The following is a 21,269-nucleotide window of genomic DNA, read 5'->3' on the forward strand; positions in this document are numbered from 1 at the left end:
AATATTTATTATTATTATTATTATTATTTTATTCAAATATTGTCTAATTGTGTCTTATTTACTATTAAACGTTTTCAAACTAAACTTGCTTACACTGCCGTCTTAAATCATATTTCTATCACTGACGAAAAATATGTTCTTACATTAAAATAGAAAAATTTAATTAGCCTATTCTATTTATGTTTGTATGTGAACTCGAAATCAACCCCAACTTGCTAACCAAAGATCACATGATCACTAACGGAAATCACATTGTGTGTGTGTATATATATATATATATATATATATATATATATATGTGATTTATTATTATTATTATTATTATTAGGGCTTCATGTTAATGTTAATTTAATGTTTATGCTAAAAAAAAGTGCATATAGCTGCTAATTGTATTTGTTGATTTTCAAATATAAAACTTATTTTCAACGTTTTCATCTAATTTTAGCAAAACCGTGATAATATTGATAACTTTGGTCACTATAACCGTGATATGAAATTTTCATACCGTTACATCCCTATCCCAAATGTACATAAATGATAACAAAAACTATTAAGAAACATGATTATATAAACAAAATGCTTTCAAATGCGGAGCATCATGCAGGGAATTCTGGGAATATCAGTTTACAGTTTTTGACTGTAATTTATAGTTGATTTGTTTACTTCTAAAAACTGTACAATTAACAGCATTTTACTGTAAAATTACATTAAATATCTGTGGTTAGATCTTTTAGTTTTTCCCTGTATACAGTACAGGAACATACCGTTAACCTATAAAACAGTTTTTTTTCTCCTTAGTGTAACAATAACAATATTTTACAGTTAAATTTATACTCATTGGTAAAATGTTACCAGTTAAGCTCTATAAAAACAGGTAGTATCTGTAATACATAGCAATCACCAGAGAAAATAATTTCCATTATTATTTCAAGTAATTGTCATTTAATATAGTAATTAATGTTAACATTTCTTCTTTTAAACACTCCTGGCCTGGTTTACTTCCATTGTACAGTAATTGCACTACTGTAAGCTTTTTTCCAATTTACAGAATTAGGCTATTTTCTGTGGTAATCAACACCGTCACAAACGCCATTAATAGAGGGCAACATGTAATTGAAAATTCAGGACTTTACTGTAAGATACATACCAATCAGGTATTTAAAAATGAGTGTGTCAGCAGATTGGTCTTCACCTTTCCCCACTTTCTACATGTCAGTTCATTTCAGTGTGTCACTTTCCCAGTCTCCCATTAATAATCATTTATCCTCATTTGGAAAGCTGGTTCTACTCATTGGGCGGGTGGCCCTTGAGAATCGGTGGTTAACAAATTTTGCATATTTCATGTTCAAGAACAAGGTGGCATTAATACAAAACTGACAAGTTTAGTGTATCAGCCATCAAATCCTAGGAAACGCATTCATCCGTTCCGCCACTGACGGAAGGTTAAAGTGCCCCCTCAGGCAAAAGATTAGCCAAGGACACTACTGTATTTCGATCCAATAAATGCAGCCTTGGTGAGCGCAAGAGACTTCTTTTAAAGAATTTAATAATTTACACGTCATGCTTTGTGGGTGAAAAAGGAATAATTTAAGCCACCTCATAACGTCTTCGTAAGTAAAAAATATACCTCAGCTATGTGGAATAACTGATGACACAAGCAAAAATTCTGTGCCTATCCTCAATAAGGTCAGACACTGACACTGCTGCACTGTCACAGTGTCTTCTGCCTTTCCATAGCCTACAGGCCTGCAGATTAGTGCAGTCACTTAGTCGAAGAAGAAGCTATTGAATGCGGGAAAGAGGGAAAAAAACTGAAAGAAATGGGCAGGAGATGAGAGAACACCTTAAGAATATAAACCATCCATCAGGGCTGCAAAATATTTACAACTGATGACTAGCAAGCACATGATACACTCGGTGTCCCCATAATGTCTCGATCACAAATGATTCTTGAACTTGATCTGTCAAATATCTCAGGCTAAATATATACAAAGGAGCATAACAACTGAGTATAAGCCTGTAAGTTTTGTTTTGTTTTTTGAGAGAGAGAGAGTTATGAAACTTAGGATGCAGTTTCTCTACATGGCATAAAATAGGATTTCTTTTACTTGTTTCCAGTAAATTATTCCACCACCTTAAAACAAGATATATTTATAAGCAACGCTGCATGTGACTTTTTTCAATATAATTCAAGATTTCTGTGAATTCTGCTTCAAGTAAATTCATATTGTTTAAAAGATGTTTACATGTTGTTATGGCTAAGTAAGACAAAAATACTGATTATGAAAATGATTTTTTGCAGTGTAGACAAGGCTAAATGATAGATTAAGATTAATAAAATCTTGAGTGTACTTTGTTTTGTTCCATTGGCAGACTTTCCATTTGGTTAAACATAAAGCTTGCTAAATGCATTACATATTAATAAATAAAATTGTACGTTATTTTCTAAAAGCCATTTTGGCAGAGTATATCTGAAAAATTATGACTACAGTGGAAGTAATTGTTCTTTAGAGGACTGATGAGGAGAAAAGTACAAAAATGTGTGTATTGCTGGGCTTATATTATTTACTTGAGTTGTAGCAAATGTGAAAAATAAATTAATTGTACGAAGAATAGAGATTATAAAAAGACGGAAAAAAAATACAGTGCAAGTACAAGACAACTGCTAAATTCTAAAGTAGTACAGAGCTGACTGTGTTAAAAGTCACAAGAAAATATCAGTTTTAAAGAAAAGACTTCCATTAAAACGAATGATTTATGTCCCTCGTTTAATATTTATAGAAAATAACCACAAACCCATCATTACCTACAGCAACAATGCCTGTTCAGTTAGTAGCATTTCGTACGCTTCCCTCTGTAGGGATTATTAGGGTACTTTAGAAAGGTTCAATGAATTTCCAATGACAGACCTAACCAGGAACAAGCACCAATCTGTTTCAGCACTGCTCAGTGACCTCAGACATCGAAGCGGAGGCAAGACAGAAAGGCAAACGTTACAAACTACACTGCAGCTAGCTAATGGCGCAGCGCCCCTTTCAATTACCTGCTCAGTCTCCTTGGCCACCACTGTGCCGATTACAGCACACAACAAAAGCCATTTCCTCTGAATACGCAAGGCAGGACCTTACACTATAAAAGCACAAATGTAATGCTTATAAATCTAACCATCACGAGTAGTGAGCACCCTAATGAATCCCTAGCTCTTTCTAATAAAACTGATTTAGAGTTACATATAAAGTAGCCAAAATACAGAACGAGTCGACCTCCAGACAGTTCAGAGAAACACAAGAGAACTCAGAGAGTTGCATCATCAGAAAGATGAAGCACAGGTGCCAAAGAACACTGAAAAAATAATATTACTGTCAGAGATGATGCATAGTAGTCCACATGACACATTACTCCAGAGTTTGAGTCTGGCTTGGGACATTTACAGATCCTACGCCTCATATTTTGTCTTATCTTTCTCCACTTCTACCTATACCATTAAAAGTCTCACTAAGTATTTAAATTAATTAAAAAAAAATAAAAAATAAAAAATCCTCAAACAGCATCTTTGCCTATATAAAAACAATAAAGTTTATATCAAATTTCATAAAATATTAAGAGAAATTAACATCAAACAAACTAAAACCATAAAAAGTTCCTAAAAGAAATGTTAACCTTAACATTAATTATTAAAAACTTATCTTATTTTTTATTGTACTTCAGCTAGTTGACAAAGGAAATATCTAATTTTCATTTAGTTTAACTTAATGTACTAGACATAAATGTAATAAAAATTACAACAAAATTACTAAAACTTTAACTAAAATTAAAATAAAAATCAAATATTAAAAATATTATAATAGTATCCCAATTATACTAAAACAACACTGAGAGAAATATTACGGTATCTATAACTGTCTAATTCCATTGACCGGTTTTAATTATTTATCTTATAAAATTTACTGAAGAAACAAGTAAACCCCAATTAAATCATGCAAAGTAATATTATATGTAAGGTACACAACTAAATTCATATACAGTTTGGCTAAGGTATTTTATCTTGTTTAAAGGATGTTTATACTGTAAAACAAAAACAAAATACTGCTGAAGTATTGTACAAATGTCACATGTACAAGAGGCATTATGATGAGGAATATGGAGTGTTAATATTTCAGCCTGCTTGAGCCTGATATCTGATCAGAGCTACTGACTGTATCATGGGAAGTCGTTTTGATGCTCTGCTTGGTGCCATTGTTCATTGTTATTGTTCTGCTTTTGCTGACTATCTCTGCATGACAGCTCTGGCCCAGCATCTGGAATTGTGCCTTGATTGTCAGCCAAAAAGTATATTACTGGCACAACATGCCATTTTGAATCTTCTGAATAGTGCCATTGATTGGTAAGACCGAAATAAATTGTTGTCTTTTGTCACTTTTATTATATTCAAAACACAGTTTACCCAAAAAATGAACCCAAGACTCTTTACAGAGGTGCCAAGAGTGACTGATTTTGCTTACCCGCTCCAGGAGTTGCCTCGTCTTCTTTGTAGTGCTCATCGTGCCACTGCATGGTTAGATGGTAACTGAGCATCACCTCCCACAAGGCCTTGCAGAGGTCAGTCAAGCAGGGGATGTAGCTGTCTGTGGTTATGTGCTGGGGTGAGAACGATAAAAGAAAAGAGCTGCATTCTCACTGTTTTGATTTACACAAGCCCCTTCAGTTTCAACAACAACAGAACAACAATTGATTTCAAAAAGTAGTGTCAACAAAGATATACAGGAAATTATGGTATGTGACACTGAAGGATCATGTGACACTGAAGACTGGAGTAATGGCTGCTGAAAATTCAACTTTGCCATCACAGGAATAAATTACATTTTAAAATATATTAAAATAGAACACAGTTGTTTAAAATTGTAAAAATATTTCATAATATTACTGTTTTTACTCCAATAACAATATATACATATACATATACTAAAATAAGTAAATCCTGATTCCCTCAATCTGTGTGCATTGAAATGGACAGTACAAGCAGAACTGATCCCAAAAATGAACTGGACATAGAATTATTATTTTTTTTTACAATCTCAATACTTTGTAAAGGTCCATAGATGCCCTCAAAATTCAAATCGGAGAAAAAAGACACACTAAAGATCTGGCGAGGAACCCAGTTTAGCGTGACATTATGTGTCTCAGATGTGTGTGTATCTTTAAATCTAGCTGAAGAGACATTTGGAAAACAGTAAATCTGACATTGAGGGAGCATGAATACACCAGAGATAACGATTGACCTGCTGTGGACCTTAATGAATATTTACCATGCGATCAATCCTTCAAAACCTCTGAGAATCTCTAGCATTCCTTGGAACGCTATAATTAGAAATAATACCATAGAGACAACAAAACAAGCTCCTGTCTGGGATGAAAGATCTGTATATCAAATCGGGGGGTGGGCTGTGTACAAAGTAAAATACAGTCTGAATCAACTTTGACTTTGGTGACACCGGCGTTCTCAGAGGAGCTGACATACTTCCTTTGGTCAGTGCGATTTGTGGCCGGGGAAAGCTGACATAAACTTTGCCGTGTCTAGAACCGCTGCATTGCCGACTCATCCATACACATATTCATCAATGCTGTCAGCAGTGAGATGCTGGAGCTCGATCACTGCCTTTTCTTCTTAACCAAGCTTGGAAGCTCTGCAAACTGCTGGAGCCTGGTTAATTACGATCGGCCTGAGGCTCGTCGAGGCTGTTTTTGAAGGCAAGGGAACGGCACATAGCAACATGGCTTCCAGCTGTGGAAAAGCTAACAGTTTTTGTGCTTTAGTTACAATTTATGTATTATCGTCATCACTTTTTTTACTACCGAACCAGTGTTGCTGCAAGGCTTATTTGTAAGTTTACCAATGGACTCTGTAAATTAGGCTCCACAATAGAAGCCTTTCAGCTTCTGATTGTCTATTGCCAAACATTTACCTAATCAACTTTACTAAAGCTTTACCAAGGATACGATTGAGGTCACTGCGTAGGAACTTTAAATATGTTAACAACATTTACATAGCTGATGGCATAAAATTCAACTTTAGTGCGGGAAACTATTAAATTGAATTGTCCACTAAATCTTGAGACATAGGAAAACAAAAATGTAGCACAACTTTACCTGCCAACTTTACCTTAGTTAATAGCAGTATTTCCGATTTGAAATTCAATACCTGTGCTAACGTAAATACACTACCACTCAAAGGTTTGCAGTCAGGAAAAGTTTTTTTTAATGTTTTTAAAAGATGTCTCTTATGCTTACAATGCTGCATTTCTTGGATCAAAAACACAGTAAAGACAGTAATACTGTGAAATATTATTACCAATTAAATAATGGTTTCTATTTAAATCGTTTTTAAAATGATCAAAAATAATCAAAGCTCAATTTGCAGCAGTCATTACTCCAGTCTTCAGTTTCACATGATTCTTCAGAAATCATTCTAATATGGTGCTCAACAAACTATTCTCAATGTTGAAAACTGATAAATATTTTTGTGGAAATTGCGATGCATTTTTCAGCATTTGATAAATAGAAATTTAACAGTTGAACAGTGAAAAGTATTTATTTCTTTTAAAACAATATCAGTTCAAACTAAATTATGAAAAAGTTATTAAATTATTATTAATCGAAGTGGATAATAGGTTCATAAATATACAAACTGTTTCATCACAGTAGTTTTGTATCTGACAAAGATGAGTAATAGGCAAGGAAAATCACACATTCTTGAGAAAACGGAAGCTCCCAAACATAAATGAACACTTCTGAACACTTTGACCACATTCATTAAATTGAATTCCTTGATCCATAAACTTGTTTCAGCTCTGTTTTGACCCAGTACTCAAGAACCAGTGTCCAAAAAAAAACATCAGTTGTTTCCCTCTGTTTTAAGAGACATTTAGTCAAGGCTACAACTTAAAATCACACTCGTTGCACAAATTGAGACTTTAACAAACAATCAAATGAATAAAACACTCATTCACCTTTTGTATTCACATACTGAGACACAATGCGACCTGATCCGAGTGGCTGCAATAAATCTAATTAGGCCTGTGCTGCATACAGAAAAAGCTTTGGGCATTTAGAGGTGATTCATCACTTACGGTAATTCTGCAGTAACAGATAAACAAGCTCATATGAAACCATCCCACACAACTCATTACACTAGAGCGGCTCCGACTAATGCAATGAACTGTGGCTCAAGTATTACACCGAAGGAAATGCGTAACACATTGCCAAAGCTGCCAAAATGTAATACTCAAGGCCGAAAGCAAGAATTATATGAGCCATTCGTCTCATTTGAAGTTGATTAATTGTTTTGGACAGCTTCATCCCTTCTTTGAATAAAGTTGTATGGCTGCCATCATTGAGCGTAAGGGGATGCTCAGCTGGATTAACACTGATCCAGTGGTTACTACACAGGAAGTATAGTATACTAATTGATGTCTAATGACTCCTGTAGGTAAGCAGAGGGAGAAGTCAGCCATCTCATTCAAACAATCAATCCCTCAACCTCTCCAGATGACTTCTTGCTATTGGGATCGAGGCATTGTTGCCTGGCAACTGAGCGTTGGTGGAGAGAAAGGAGGATAAATGTCTTTCTAATCTCAAAGGAGTCTTATTAGACAGACAGATGGACATTTATAGCTGATATTTTGATAAGAACGTTTCACGCTCTGTATGGGATTCAGGCAGGTGCACAGAAACCGATTCAGGTCAGTGACTTCATCCAATGGCGAGGTGGGAATTGCATCCGAAAACATGAGAAAGTTCTTTCATGTACTCTTGATTTTTTCCTCCCTATAGTCTCAAAGACGTCACTGGGGTTGTTTCAGTGCTCATCGCTATTTGCTCAGATAAAAAAATGTGGAGACCTGGGTGACAGAGGTGACCACCTTCCTAAATACAACCAAATTGTACCCATTGTCAAATATGACTGTAGTAAATATCTTAAAAGTAAAGAAGAATGAAAACAAAGTGAGAGGGAATGTTCTGCTGCCATCAGCAGGCTGTAAACATGTGAAGTCAGCAAATCTCTTTGGCTTCTTCTCTATCATAACCAAGCTCAAGAAGTCACACCACAGATGGCAGAGCTGGAGAGGCTCAGCCAGGGTCAAGGGTTTTCTAGTTCCTCAGGAACAGGATGTTAGGATCACATACTATTTGTAATATTAGGCTACTTTTTTTTTAGACATGTGTTTTTCTCTTTTTTGCCGTTACATTTATCGCTGGTCCTTTATTACATACACCCACACATTTTTCAGAGCTACATCTCAAATGGCTTAAAATCCTTTAAAGTTTTATAAGGAAGAGCAACAACCAATTATATTTACATGCATCAATATAATATTACATGTGATGCAAATGTCAAAATGTATTATTTTGCATTATGCATTATGGTAGAAGTATTTTTAGGTCATAACATAGTACTGTGCAAGGAACTCCATGAAAATGTCATTATTTTTCAAAAATTTGCCCCTGTAATTATAATGTGTGTGAAAGGAAATATAAGCTGTTGGTCAAGTTAAGTCATGCATTTCCAACACTGTAAAAATGTTGTTTTTTTTTAAGTTAAAAAAATGAGCTGCTGCTCCCCGCCCCCTTTTCCAGAATAGGGCTGTGCCTTTACAGCTCCTTCCTCAGCATATTCTGCCAAAAAACATTTGTTTAGTTTTGATTATCATGTCTATTGCACTGAAATCATGCGTTTTAAAGCCATCAGTTTAAACTTCTGATAGACGGTTTTCTGAGCGCAGAGAAGTTTATGTTAAAAACACACATGATTTAGAAAACTCATGTTTTAAACTTGTGTTCCTGTTCAAGTCTTGTAGGGCTTATTATTATAATAGGGTATTGGGATCCAGAAGGACAGAGTGGTTAGTGGAAGTCGAGCCTATGTGCTCAGGTAATTTAATTGTCAAGGTGGGTGGGGGGTGGGGGTCGGTCTCTCTTTTTATTCTTCTTTTTTTTTTATTCTTCTTTTTTTTTTCTTCCCTTTCTCTTTTTTATTTTCCTTTTTCTTTCATCAGTCCCTTTCTTCTACCTGGTTCCAAGATGCTTCTTGCCAGTTCAGTGCCATACAGTCTTTTTAAGCCTTCAGAATGGTTAATTCTGTTGTGTCAGGGGTTGGGAGTCTGCGTCTAGTAACTTGGAACACCAAGGGAGTGAACAATGCTATCAAAGCTAGTAAAATCTTAGCACATTTACGGGATCTTAATGCAGACATTATGTTTCTACAAGAAACTCACCTGCGAACATCAGATATACTTCGTATTAAGAGAGCATGGATGGGTCACCTGTTTCATTCTAAATTCTCTCAGAGGGCTCGTGGGGCCGCTATCATCATTCATAAAAGAGTTTTGTTTGAACCAGCTGAGACCATTATAGACTCAAATGGTCGTTTTGTCATGGTCTCAGGCAAGCTCTGCAATACTCCAGTAGTCTTGGCTTCCATATATGCCCCCAACTGGGACAATGATGAGTTTTTTGTCAAGTTTTTTTCAAGTCTACCAAAAGTAGATGAACACTATATTATCATTGGAGGAGATTTTAACCTGGTCCAAGATGTTTCCCTCGACAGGTCTTCCCCCAACCAGTCTACTCTTTCTAAGTCAGCCAATGTGGTGCTGAATTACACCTCTCAACTGGGACTTTCTGACCCTTGGAGATTTAAAAACCCCCAGGGCAAGGCTTTTTCATTCTTTTCACAAGTGCATCATACGTTTTCCAGAATTGATTTCTTTTTGGTAGATAATAAGTTATTGCACTATATTACCACATGCACTTACCATACATTAGTTGTCTCCGATCACGCCCCAGTATCAATTGACATAGCTTTGCCCTCTATTAGACAGTCGCCTCCATTATGGAGATTCTGCTCCCCCAAACTGTCAGATAACGCGTTTAAAGATTTCCTTTATTTGCAGATTAATTTTTACTTCGAACTCAACCAGACTCCAGACATTACTAGTCACACCCTATGGGAGGCCTTCAAAGCATTCATTCGTGGCCAGGTCATTTCATATACTTCACAAGTGAAGAAAGCCGAAAGACTTAAATTGTCTACAATAGCTAGCGAACTGTCCGTTAGATGTTTCTTATGCCTCTTCACTTTCGCCTACTCTCTATTCTAAATTACATTCAGAATACAACTTGATGCTGACAGATCAAACCGAGAGACAACTTAGACAATGTAAGCAGCGCTTTTTTGAGCATGGAGACAAGGCAGGGAAACTCCTGGCCCACCAAGCTCGGTCGGCTAGCGCATCTAGGTGGATTCCAAGCATTAGATCCCCAATGGGTGAATTAATAGCTGAGCCGGCTGGAATTAATTCGCTTTTCTTAGATTACTATAATCGACTGTACACTTCAGAAAATCCTCCAAATAATGCAGCAAATTTAGATCTACTCAACTCATTTGAGTATCCCACAATTGACGTAAACATAGCTAAAAACCTAGGGGACCCAATCACAGAACAAGAGGTACAAGTGGCGATTACATCCATGCAGTCGGGAAAATCTCCAGGCCCTGATGGCTTTACTGTTGAATTTTATAAGGCTTTCGCTCCCAATTTAGTTCCTAGATTAGTAAAACGTTATAATGATTCCTTTAAAGCGGGTCAGCTTCCCCCTACACTATCTGAGGCTTCTATTTCTTTGCTCCTTAAGAAGGATAAGGATCCCACCTCATGCAGTAGTTATAGACCAATATCATTGTTGAACGTAGATTTCAAAATTCTGGCCAAAGTTCTATGTCTCCGCCTTGAACGTGTTCTACCCACTTTAATTGTTCATGATCAGACAGGCTTCACCCCAGGGAGACACTCTTTTTTTAATACCCGGAGGCTTCTCAACATTCTCTTTTCTCCTCCATCTGACTCACCTGAAATTATTGTGTCCCTAGATGCCGAGAAGGCCTTCGATAGGGTGGAATGGGTTATTTGTTTTTCATTCTGGAAAAGTTTGGGTTTGATTCTAGCTTTATCTCTTGGATTAGACTTCTTTATTCTTCCCCTATAGCTTCTGTACACACTAATGGTATGCGGTCACCTTCTTTTTCTCTTCAACGTGGGACACGGCAGGGCTGTCCCCTGTCTCCCTTACTTTTTAATCTAGCTATAGAACCTTTAGCTATCTGGCTTCGTAGTCACAATGGCTTTGAGGGAATTAAACGTCATGGATTAGCTCACAAACTTTCTCTATATGCCGATGACCTTTTATTATTTATTTCAAACCCCGCTACCTCTCTGCCCCCAATCTTGAATATTTTAGACAAATTTAGCCGAATATCTGGCTACAAGATAAATTTGCAAAAAAGTGAACTTTTTTTTGTTAATTCTCAAGCTAAAAAACTTCCTAGATCATCGTTACCCTTCAAGATTGCGTCTGACGGTTTCAAATACCTGGGGGTCTTTTTTACAAACTCTTACAATACTTTATTTGCAAGCAATTTTCAACCACTTGTGGATAAATCAAAGCTGGACATGTGTAGATGGGCCTCTCTGCCTTTATCCCTTGTAGGCCGCATTAATTTGGTCAAAATGGTTATTTTGCCTAAATTTCTTTACCTCTTTCAACACTTACCGATTTGCATGACTAAATCTTTCTTCAATGGCTTTGATGGTCTTTTGCGCTCATTTCTGTGGGGAAATAAACCTGCTCGGCTTAAGAAGTCAATCCTACAGCTCCCTAAAGCTAAGGGAGGCCTAGCACTCCCCAATTTCCAGCAATATTATTGGGCCTGCAACATTCATAAGCTTCTCTTTTGGAATAGGGATAGCTACTCTGACAACTGTCCACCCTGGGTGCATACAGAAACTTCTTCGACGAAAAGTGCTCTCTATTCTATTGTGTGTTCTCAACTTCCCTTAGTTTTAAGCAAAGTCTCAAATAATCCAGTAGTCACTAATACCCTCAAAATCTGGGTGCAATTTAGGAAACATTATGGCTTACATAGAGGTTCTATTCACATGCCTATCTTTGACAATTATTTTTTTCCCCCATCCAGTTCAGACCCTGCATTTCGTGTTTGGTCATCCAGAAACATGCTGTTTTTCGGGCCTGTCTCTTTAAATGCAAATGAGCTGCTGCACCCCGCCCCCTTTTCCAGAATAGGGCTGTGCCTTTACAGCTCCTTCCTCAGCATATTCTGCCAAAAAACATTTGTTTAGTTTTGATTATCATGTCTATTGCACTGAAATCATGCGTTTTAAAGCCATCAGTTTAAACTTCTGATAGACGGTTTTCTGAGCGCAGAGAAGTTTATGTTAAAAACACACATGATTTAGAAAACTCATGTTTTAAACTTGTGTTCCTGTTCAAGTCTTGTAGGGCTTATTATTATAATAGGGTATTGGGATCCAGAAGGACAGAGTGGTTAGTGGAAGTCGAGCCTATGTGCTCAGGTAATTTAATTGTCAAGGTGGGTGGGGGGTGGGGGTCGGTCTCTCTTTTTATTCTTCTTTTTTTTTTTTATATCTATTTTATTTCATTTGTTATTGTTTAATTATTTAATTTACTGTGTTTCTGTCTATCTGAGTTAATATGAATGGGGGGATTGTGGAAGGGATTAATAATGGACAATATCCTACTGTTCACTTTGTTATCATTATTTCAATCTGTATTGTCACACAAAATACCAATAAAAAGATTTGAAGTAAAAACACATATGAGTTAGAAAAACAGTCTGTTATGTCTGTTTGGGTTGGTAGATGCACCAGGGACCTGATTATAGCACTTAAACGTGGAAACAATATCAGATTTTCATGATATGTCACCTTTAAATTTACTAGCAATTTCTGAGTGAAGGTTGTTTCTACAATTTTTTTGTTTTTTTTTACTGAATGAGTCTGGGTTGCATGAATCACATACACAACGACATATTTATCTGATTAACACAGTAATGATGGTTCATCTTCCCACATGATTATCAAACGAAGGGAGAGTAATTAGTCTGGTGCAGGATTGGCGCTTAGAAAATAGCTCAGGACAGACCTAAATCAGCTTTGGAAATCTCTCTGTGCGCTGCTCAAACTGCAACTGCTTCACTAAGAGTCAGAAGTCAATGATGCACTTTCTACCCAAACGCTGATCTCTGACACCCTCCAGAGAGGGAAAACGGATGTGAAAAAAAGCTGAACTGACCCGATTCTTTACGAGGGTTTATTGAAATTTAAGTCAGTTTCTATAAACGCCCTTACCTGAGCTTTACATCTAACACTGCACCTTAGGGGAACCTTTTGGGGAAACATTTAACCTACTGCATTAGTATGTGGTCAGTATTCACATATACAGAAAGAACGACAACACGTTTCTTAGTTCAGCACGACAGCTCATGAAGCTCTATTCATTAATGTGCAGCCTCATCTTGAAGTTTGTAACCTTCATTCATCCTTTAGATTAGACTGAGCTCAAAAGTGTCAGGTCGCATCCTCAATGAATCTGAAAACTGCTGTATGTGCGGCCTTCGTTATTAGCTACATCAATGTAGCTTCCCTGCTGTCTTAATGAACAGAATCAATCAAACGTTCCCACGTTTGGAACTTCCACTGACAAAACTCTGCATGCAGTCCTTGCGTGAGAGTCAGTTCTCAAAATGTGGCATCATCAGAGATGCCACAGATAACAGTTTGCGCATATTTACTATTCAGGAGGCTGGCAGTTCAAAATATGACAGCTTGATAGCACAGAATAAGAAAGACAGCAAGACAGCTCAGAAGATAATTGCTAAAGCTATTAATATAACTAGGGGTGGGAAGCAAGAACCGATTCTCATTCAAAATCCATTTTAAAAAATATACTGAATTACAGCGCACAATACTGCTACTGGATCTATAGTGTGATTGTATACAGCATGACTGGTTCAGTGCAATTCCTGAATAATGTGCTTGTGTGCTGATTCTTGTTAAAGACTTTTATTGAAACCATGCAAAAATTAAATAAAAAATAACTTGTTGCAAATCTGCATGGAGAAAATTTTATTGCTTAAGTGAAATTCCACATCACATGGACTCCTATTTAAAAGACTTAATTTTTGTCCATGTAAGAACACCAAACAATAGTAATTATGACTGCTAATTTCTGAACAAATGACTCTTATCAGTTGGTTCCTTTTAGTAAATTAAAAACATATAGCACAATTAGTCTGATTTCCAATCAAATGATTCTTATGAACTGGTGCTTTTTAATGAAGCAAAATCATACACAGGGGTGGACATAAGTGGTCCGCAGGTCACTCCGAATGCGCTGTGTAAATAAGTTCAGAGCACGCATTTGCGTACCGACATGGATGACAGCTGTTAATGCACAATTACCATTTTAGATCGACAAACTGTACTGTATAAGATTTCTATTCAAATTGAAAGCATAAATCTAGGCTACCTGCTGCCGTTTTCAAAGCACAATGCAAAACTGTGACATTTCATTCAGTGATGCTCTTCAATCGGCAGCGCTAAACTCGGAAGTGCATATACTTACTTGCCGGCAACCCGCCAAAATAAAAGCCTGCTGATTTTAAGGTTGCAAATGATGAAAATTCATATATAAAAAAAAGAAAGAAAAAAAGAAGTAAATATTAGCATTTTATTTTTAAGTTTACTATAAAATAACTGTATTTGTATTTAATATTCCCTGTTTATTTTAAAATATAATAGTATTATCACACTTTATTATTTTGTTTATTAAGTGCAATAATATTATCACTATTATTAATTTATTTTTTATAGTTATATTTAATGGGTCATACTATGTGCAGTGTGAGGACCAAACCAAATCTCCAAGTTCTCTTATGAGAACCAGGCTGAAAATCTTATGTGCACCCCTGATCATACAGCACCAACAGCGTAGTCCAATTCTCAAATAAATTGCTCTTATAAGCTGGTTCTTTTTAATAAATCAAAAGCAGTGCATGGCCAGTCAGTGTAGTCTGATTTCCGAACAAAAGCCTTTTTTTTTTTACTGAATCAAAAACATACAGTACAGGCACTGCCATTTCCAATCACGTGACACTTATGAGTAGGTTATTTTTAGTAAATTAAATGTTTAAACCAGAAACATAAATTGCTACATACTTTACCATTAAGAAACTGAAAAAAAGAGTTTTAGCAAATCAAAAACAATCAAAATCAGCACCAACAGATGTAGTTCAAAGAAATAACTCTTACGGTTCTTGTTAGTGAACCAAAAATATTCAGAGCCAAAAGTGTAGTCTGATTCCAAAATGAACAACTATTATGAGCCGTTTCTTTTTAGACTAACTTACTAAACCAAGTTATCAGTCATGCTTGACTCAAAATGGAATCAGAATAGTTAAGAGGAGTCAGACTCTACAAAAACCACCTTGAACTATTAAAATGCACTTATTTTCCAATGCACATCCTGTTGAACAATTATAAATGGGATTATATGATGTATAGTACTGAGATACATGAGAATAACCTTTTGTAGAGATGGACAGCAGGGTTAGAGGTGGAGAGGGAGGTAAAGAGAAGCTGATGTGATCGGCACACTCATGAAGTACTCATGTTCAGCTGCAAGGTCAATAACCACTATGGCCCTTCGAGAGCTCTCCAAAATATGAGTGTGAGGGATTCATTCAACTACACTGATGGTAAATAACACTGATCCTCAGCTGTGATGTAACTTGCAGAGAGTGTGCAATTTTTAACATTTGTTTTACCTTTGTTAATGTTCACAAACAGGGCCTTTCTCACTTCTGTTCATCTACCTCACTCATTGCCCAAAGCCGAGTATGGAGAGCACAGGAGATCTCTGAAGGGATGGGATAATGATAGTTTCATGTAAAATTCATGTAGTGCTCTGCATTATGATGTGACCTTTGGAGCGTTCCAGTTACACTGCATTTTAATTCCCACACTGTGGTTCAAAGTTCAGGTCTGAAGTGATTGTCATTAGCATACCTCTCGTCGTGTTTACTTTATGACGACTAGACGCTCAGGAGAGTTTGAGAGCCGGAAGGATAACGCATTGTCCACGGTGCTCAAGACAAATTCATCTGCAATATTTGCCTTGCTGTGAGATGAGAAGAAAGACAAAATCTAGGAAAATCTGTCTTGGGGCAAAACCCAGACACAGGATTCCTTTTCTTTCCCCTACAGAGGTTCAAAGGGCCACCGTATCCAGAACGGAAACTGAAATGAGCAACGCTGCATCTGACTGAGAAAATACTGTTGTCGTTTTTAGCATATGTTTCAAAGCAACATCTCAGAGAAGGAAAATCAAAAGATTTTATCAGCTGAGCATACATCTCAGGCAGCGTCAACCCGTGTCTGAGTGTTAAAGGCATAGCACATCTTGCTAAATTTCTCAGTGCTAAAATATGTACAGATGCATCTCAATAAATTAGAATGTCGTGGAAAAGTTCATTTATTTCAGTAATTCAACTCAACCACACAAGCAATCGCATTACAGCATGGTCTGTCAGGTTGCCGCTTATGAGATCAAAAACAAAGTTTGGGAGGAATGGACTGGGTGTCAAAGGAAGTCATCAAACCAAAACAAAATAAGACCACATAAATCATCCAAGGTAGAATACCTTTTAAACGTCTGAGGTCGAGAACACTAAGTTTTTGATTGACATTTATTTGATGAAAAATACAGCCAATATTATGAAATTTACAATATAAAATAGCTGTTTTCTATTTTAATATATTTTAAAATCAATTTAAAACCAAGATTTTCAGTATCATTACTCCATGATCCTTCAGAAATCATTCTAATATGCTGATTTGCTGCTCAAGAAACATTATGATCAAAGTTGAAAAGTGTTGTACTGCTTAAATGTTTTGTGGAAACAAGTGATACTTTTTTCAGGATTCCTTGATGAATAGAAAGTTTGGGGGAAAAAAGCATTTATTTGAAATATAATTTTTGTAGCAATGATAAAGTTCTCAGTGTCGCTTTTGATCCATTTAATGCATCATTGCTGAATTAAAAAAATAATAACAATAATTTCTTCAAACAAACAAACAAAAAAATCTTAGTGACCCCAGAATTTGGAACAGTAGCGTATAAATACTCAAGAGGGGCAAAACAAAGCTTCCTTTCCAAGTCATTCACTTACTTGGCATTAATGCTAAGCGCATTGAGTTCTGTGCAAACATCTGTTGATCGTACCAGCTGAACTTGAACATAAGGGCTATGTTTTACCTCAGATCAGCAGATATAGCAATATTCCCTTCTGACTCTCAAATATAGTAAAGCTAAGCCTACGTCAACTATTTGAGCTCTGAGCCAATAGTAGGTTGTTGAAAGACTTCACATACTTCAACTCTAGATATGGAATACGGTGTGCATATTAATTAGGGATGCACCGATACCACTTTTTCCAGTACTCGCCCGATACCGATACTTTTATTTTTGGTACTTGCCGATACCGAGTACCAATACTGATATTTTTATTGCATTTGTACATTTTTAAAATATTGGGTACAGAAACCAAAAGAGTATGTATAATGTTAGTTGGTTAACTTCATTTATCAAATAGATACAGTCAAACCAAAATTTATGCAGACACCTTCAACATTTCTCACATTATCACAGTTTATTTGCTATAGTTTAGAAAATAGTAATAAAATATAACAAGAACTCAGAGTTAAATTGTGTCAGAACAAATTCAGCTTGATAATGTTAGACAACTTTGATAGAAAGGCATGTAATGGATTACAATCAACCAAAAATTATTCAGACAGCTGTTAGTATGACAGTATTTACACAACTATCAATACTTAGTTGGGCAACCCTTAGCCTTAATGACAGCCTGTAGTCTCCTGGGCATGCTGTCACCCAGCTTCATGCAAACCTGAACTTCAGTTTTTTATTTCCCAGACTCGGTCTGAATAATTGTTGGTCCCGAATTTGTATCAGTTTTGCTGGTAGTCCACTGTATGAAGAATTTTTTGGTATGATTTGTCACAGTTTACTTTATTTTGCTATCCTCACTTACATCGCATGCAAATTTAATTTACGCTTACAGTCTTATGTACACTTCCACAACTCTTACCCTGCGTATGCAAATCTTTTTGACGTCATTCTACCTTCATAAAAAAAATCTATTTTACATAAACTGAATAGCAAAAACCTGTTAATGTGTCAATGACAAACAAAAAAGTTCAAGTTTAAAGCATGTGCCAAGTTCCCACTAATATGCAACAAGGATGCATTAAATTGGTCACAAAAGCTTTCTATTTTAAATAAATGCTGTTCTTTTCCACAAAAAATATTAATCAGCACAACTGTTCACAGCATAATAATAATAAATGCTACTTGAGCACCAAATCAGCATATTAACATGATTTCTGAAGGATCATGGAGTACTGAAGACTGGAGTAATGGCTGCTGAAAATTCAGCTTTGCATCACAGGAATAGATGTTCATTATAGAATGGGTTTATTCAAGAATGAATTGCATTTTTAATTAACTTTTGAATAAAGTAATAAATTCAGACTCAATTCAATTCATATTCAAAGAGTGTCATGTCACTGACCCACTATAAAGCCCCGTTCACACCAAGAACGATAACTATAAAGATAACGATATTAGCATCCACACCAGCAAACGATATCGTCTGTTTATTCTAAGCGCATGCACGTCTGCCGCTTTAAATTCTTGAGCTTGAGTAAATTCTTGAGCTGAGATAGTTATTGGGAGTCAAAGAAAAATGAAATAATCATTATCGGTAGTGCTCCATCAACTGGATGAGCCTAATATTATTTATCAATTATATAATCTCCCACTTGCAATATCATACGGTAATAAAATGACCCAGAAGAGATGACTGCAATTTTGTTTGTGATCTAAAGGTTCAGTGCTTCTATACAAATGCAAATGAGAATTTTAGTATCCAGGCTGAAGATGTAGTGAGTTTGTGGTGAGTAGCTATAAGGTGCTTGGCAGAGACTCCACTTTTTTTTTCTGTTAACTCAAATTAATTGCTTCATGTTCCTTCATTCCGTGCAATACGTTTCTCTCGCTACAGCTAGACAAATATACCTCATTTCCAAAGGCAGGAATCTAACCTATTTTACGCCTGTCTAGAGCACAATGAGAATGTAATCAATGAATGATTTCATGCTCACGCAGTGAATTTGGTTCACAGTGACTTTTGGAAGTGTGTCTGTGTGTGTGTGTTGGCCAAGTTTATCTGATTTTCTCAGACATCCATCAACAGGAGGTATGGGAGAATGGATGGAGAATGGGCGTACCGTGCAAAGGTCCTTGTACTGCATCTTCTGGAACTTGGTGTCGGCGTTGCCGGCGCACAACTCTACGTATCCCAGCACCACCTGGAAGACAGTGTTGTGGATGGCCTGGGTGAAGTGCATGTGCAGTTGATCCATGGCCGTCTGGGGAGAAAGAGGAAAGACAGGAATGACAAGATTAACACTGGATTGTCTGTAGGAAGAGTTATTTTTTATACAGGAGTATTTTTATATAGCATATTCACAAAGGCATCAACGAAAAAAAAAAAAAAGAAAAATCAATATTATAACCTACCATTCTTTCTTGCATTGCGCAAAATGTTATTTTTAAAGTGAACATCTCTGTATGTTTAAAACCTGCTGTATTGACCTTTCTCCACAGAACTGCTTTGAAGCTAGCAGCTTTTCTTCTCACAACCATTAGATGCTTTCACCATCACAAAAAAAACAAGCAATGGGGTTGTATCCTACAAAGCAACACATAAATAATTATAAAAAAAAAACAAACCACAGTAAATAAATAAATAAATAAAAAACTACTTTAAAAAGTGTCCATGCACATTTTCTAATAAAGAACCACTAAATGGCTTTTAAACAGCCTGATTTCTTCCTTAATTATTATTTTTATCTTGTTTAACACTAAAAATATTTATAGTACATATTCTTAGAAAAAGACCAATTTACTTGAGGTGTGAAATTATATAATAACTTGCTTCAAGTAATTTTATAGATTTTATATATCTGTTCTTTTTGACTTTCTATTCATCAAAGAATCCTGAGGGGAGGGGGGGGACATCAGTTTCAACAACAACCCTAAGCAGTTTATTATTAAAATTTATCTTGAGCCCCAAATCAGTATATTATGGCTGAATTATATCATGTTTTTACTATTTATTTTTGCTAAAAACTCCAAAACTGTATTTGACTTGACTCTGTTAAAAATCTCTTCAAAAGAGCTAACTGAATAAAAAGGTTTTGCTATAGAGTATGTAAAAGAATAATAAAAGCATTCTCTGAAATCAAGTCTTATAAGTGTACTTTGTTCTATGGATGTTCAGATATTTTTTTACTGGAAACTAGAAGAAAATGACAATGTATTTTCCCTGCCAAGATCTGTTTGAAGGTAAAACTTCTGGGTAACAGTGGGCCTGGCTCACACTCTCACAGGATATTAATCATTACCCAGCTACATACTGAAGCTCAGTATGGTCCCAATGGGAAAAAAAACAGCTTTGCTACAACTTAATTACGCTTCTTTCCTCTCGCTTGCACTGCTTCCTTCTTCCTTCAGCCATGAGCGCATCCCTCCCTCGGCTTTGGCTGAATTCAATCAATCAAAAAGGCTATCAGGATATTCGCCTTCTCCTGCAGGCCAGTGTGTTCAAAAGCAGATAGGTGGAAATATTCAAAAATATTAAAACATATTTAAATGAAAATTATGGAGCTGATGGAGTCATCAACTTTTTCTGCATTTTTTCTGAGGGATTTTTTTTTTTTAAATAAACCTGAAAACATCAAACCATAATAACATATCTAAAAGACAAATGTGACGGAAATATTAATTGTGCGGAGAAAAACGAGCAATTACATCCATTAGATAGATTTAAAAAACAAGAAAAACCGAGAAGATGAAAAGATGGAGAATTAGATGTGCAGTCATTAGGCTAATTGCTGAGTTCATGGAACAGAGACTGAAAGAACAACACCTCTTTAGAGGCACAAACAACAGTTTTAGCGAATGACGTACAAACTGAAACAAGGTTTGTGTTTGATTTGTTTTAAACTTTGAAGCTACACTGTAAAAAGTAATCATTGAATCTATTTAAGAAAAGCGAGTAAACAACTGATTTTTACAAATTTGTTGAATTTACTTAATTACACTGTGTTATGTGAACTTTCAGGTGGATGCAATAGTTAAACTAAACAACTTTAGTAAACAGTACTTAAGAGCATCTAGTTTGTTGGATTAAAGGTCTGTTTCCATTGTCTGGTGCAAAGAACAATGAATACAGTTTTAGAGTGAATACA

At 36.0% G+C, this 21,269-nt stretch overlaps 1 protein-coding gene across 2 annotated transcripts in view; it reads right to left on the reverse strand.

Annotated features, from left to right (window-relative positions):
* The window catches only part of vps50 (VPS50 subunit of EARP/GARPII complex), a 146,447-nt gene that overhangs the window by 73,241 nt on the left and 51,937 nt on the right, over positions 1-21,269 (reverse strand). For both annotated transcript variants that reach the window (XM_016462284.1, XM_016462277.1), the window contains exons 12-13: positions 19,245-19,385; positions 4,503-4,638 (exon numbers count right to left, since the gene is read on the reverse strand). In XM_016462284.1, the coding sequence (XP_016317770.1) occupies positions 4,503-4,638; positions 19,245-19,385 (277 nt within the window). The remainder of the gene's footprint in view (positions 1-4,502; positions 4,639-19,244; positions 19,386-21,269) is intronic.

The sequence above is a fragment of the Sinocyclocheilus anshuiensis genome, unplaced genomic scaffold, assembly GCF_001515605.1.
Source record: "Sinocyclocheilus anshuiensis isolate Anshui unplaced genomic scaffold, SAMN03320099.WGS_v1.1 scaffold253, whole genome shotgun sequence".
In the NCBI taxonomy this organism is placed as follows: Eukaryota; Metazoa; Chordata; class Actinopteri; order Cypriniformes; family Cyprinidae; genus Sinocyclocheilus; species Sinocyclocheilus anshuiensis.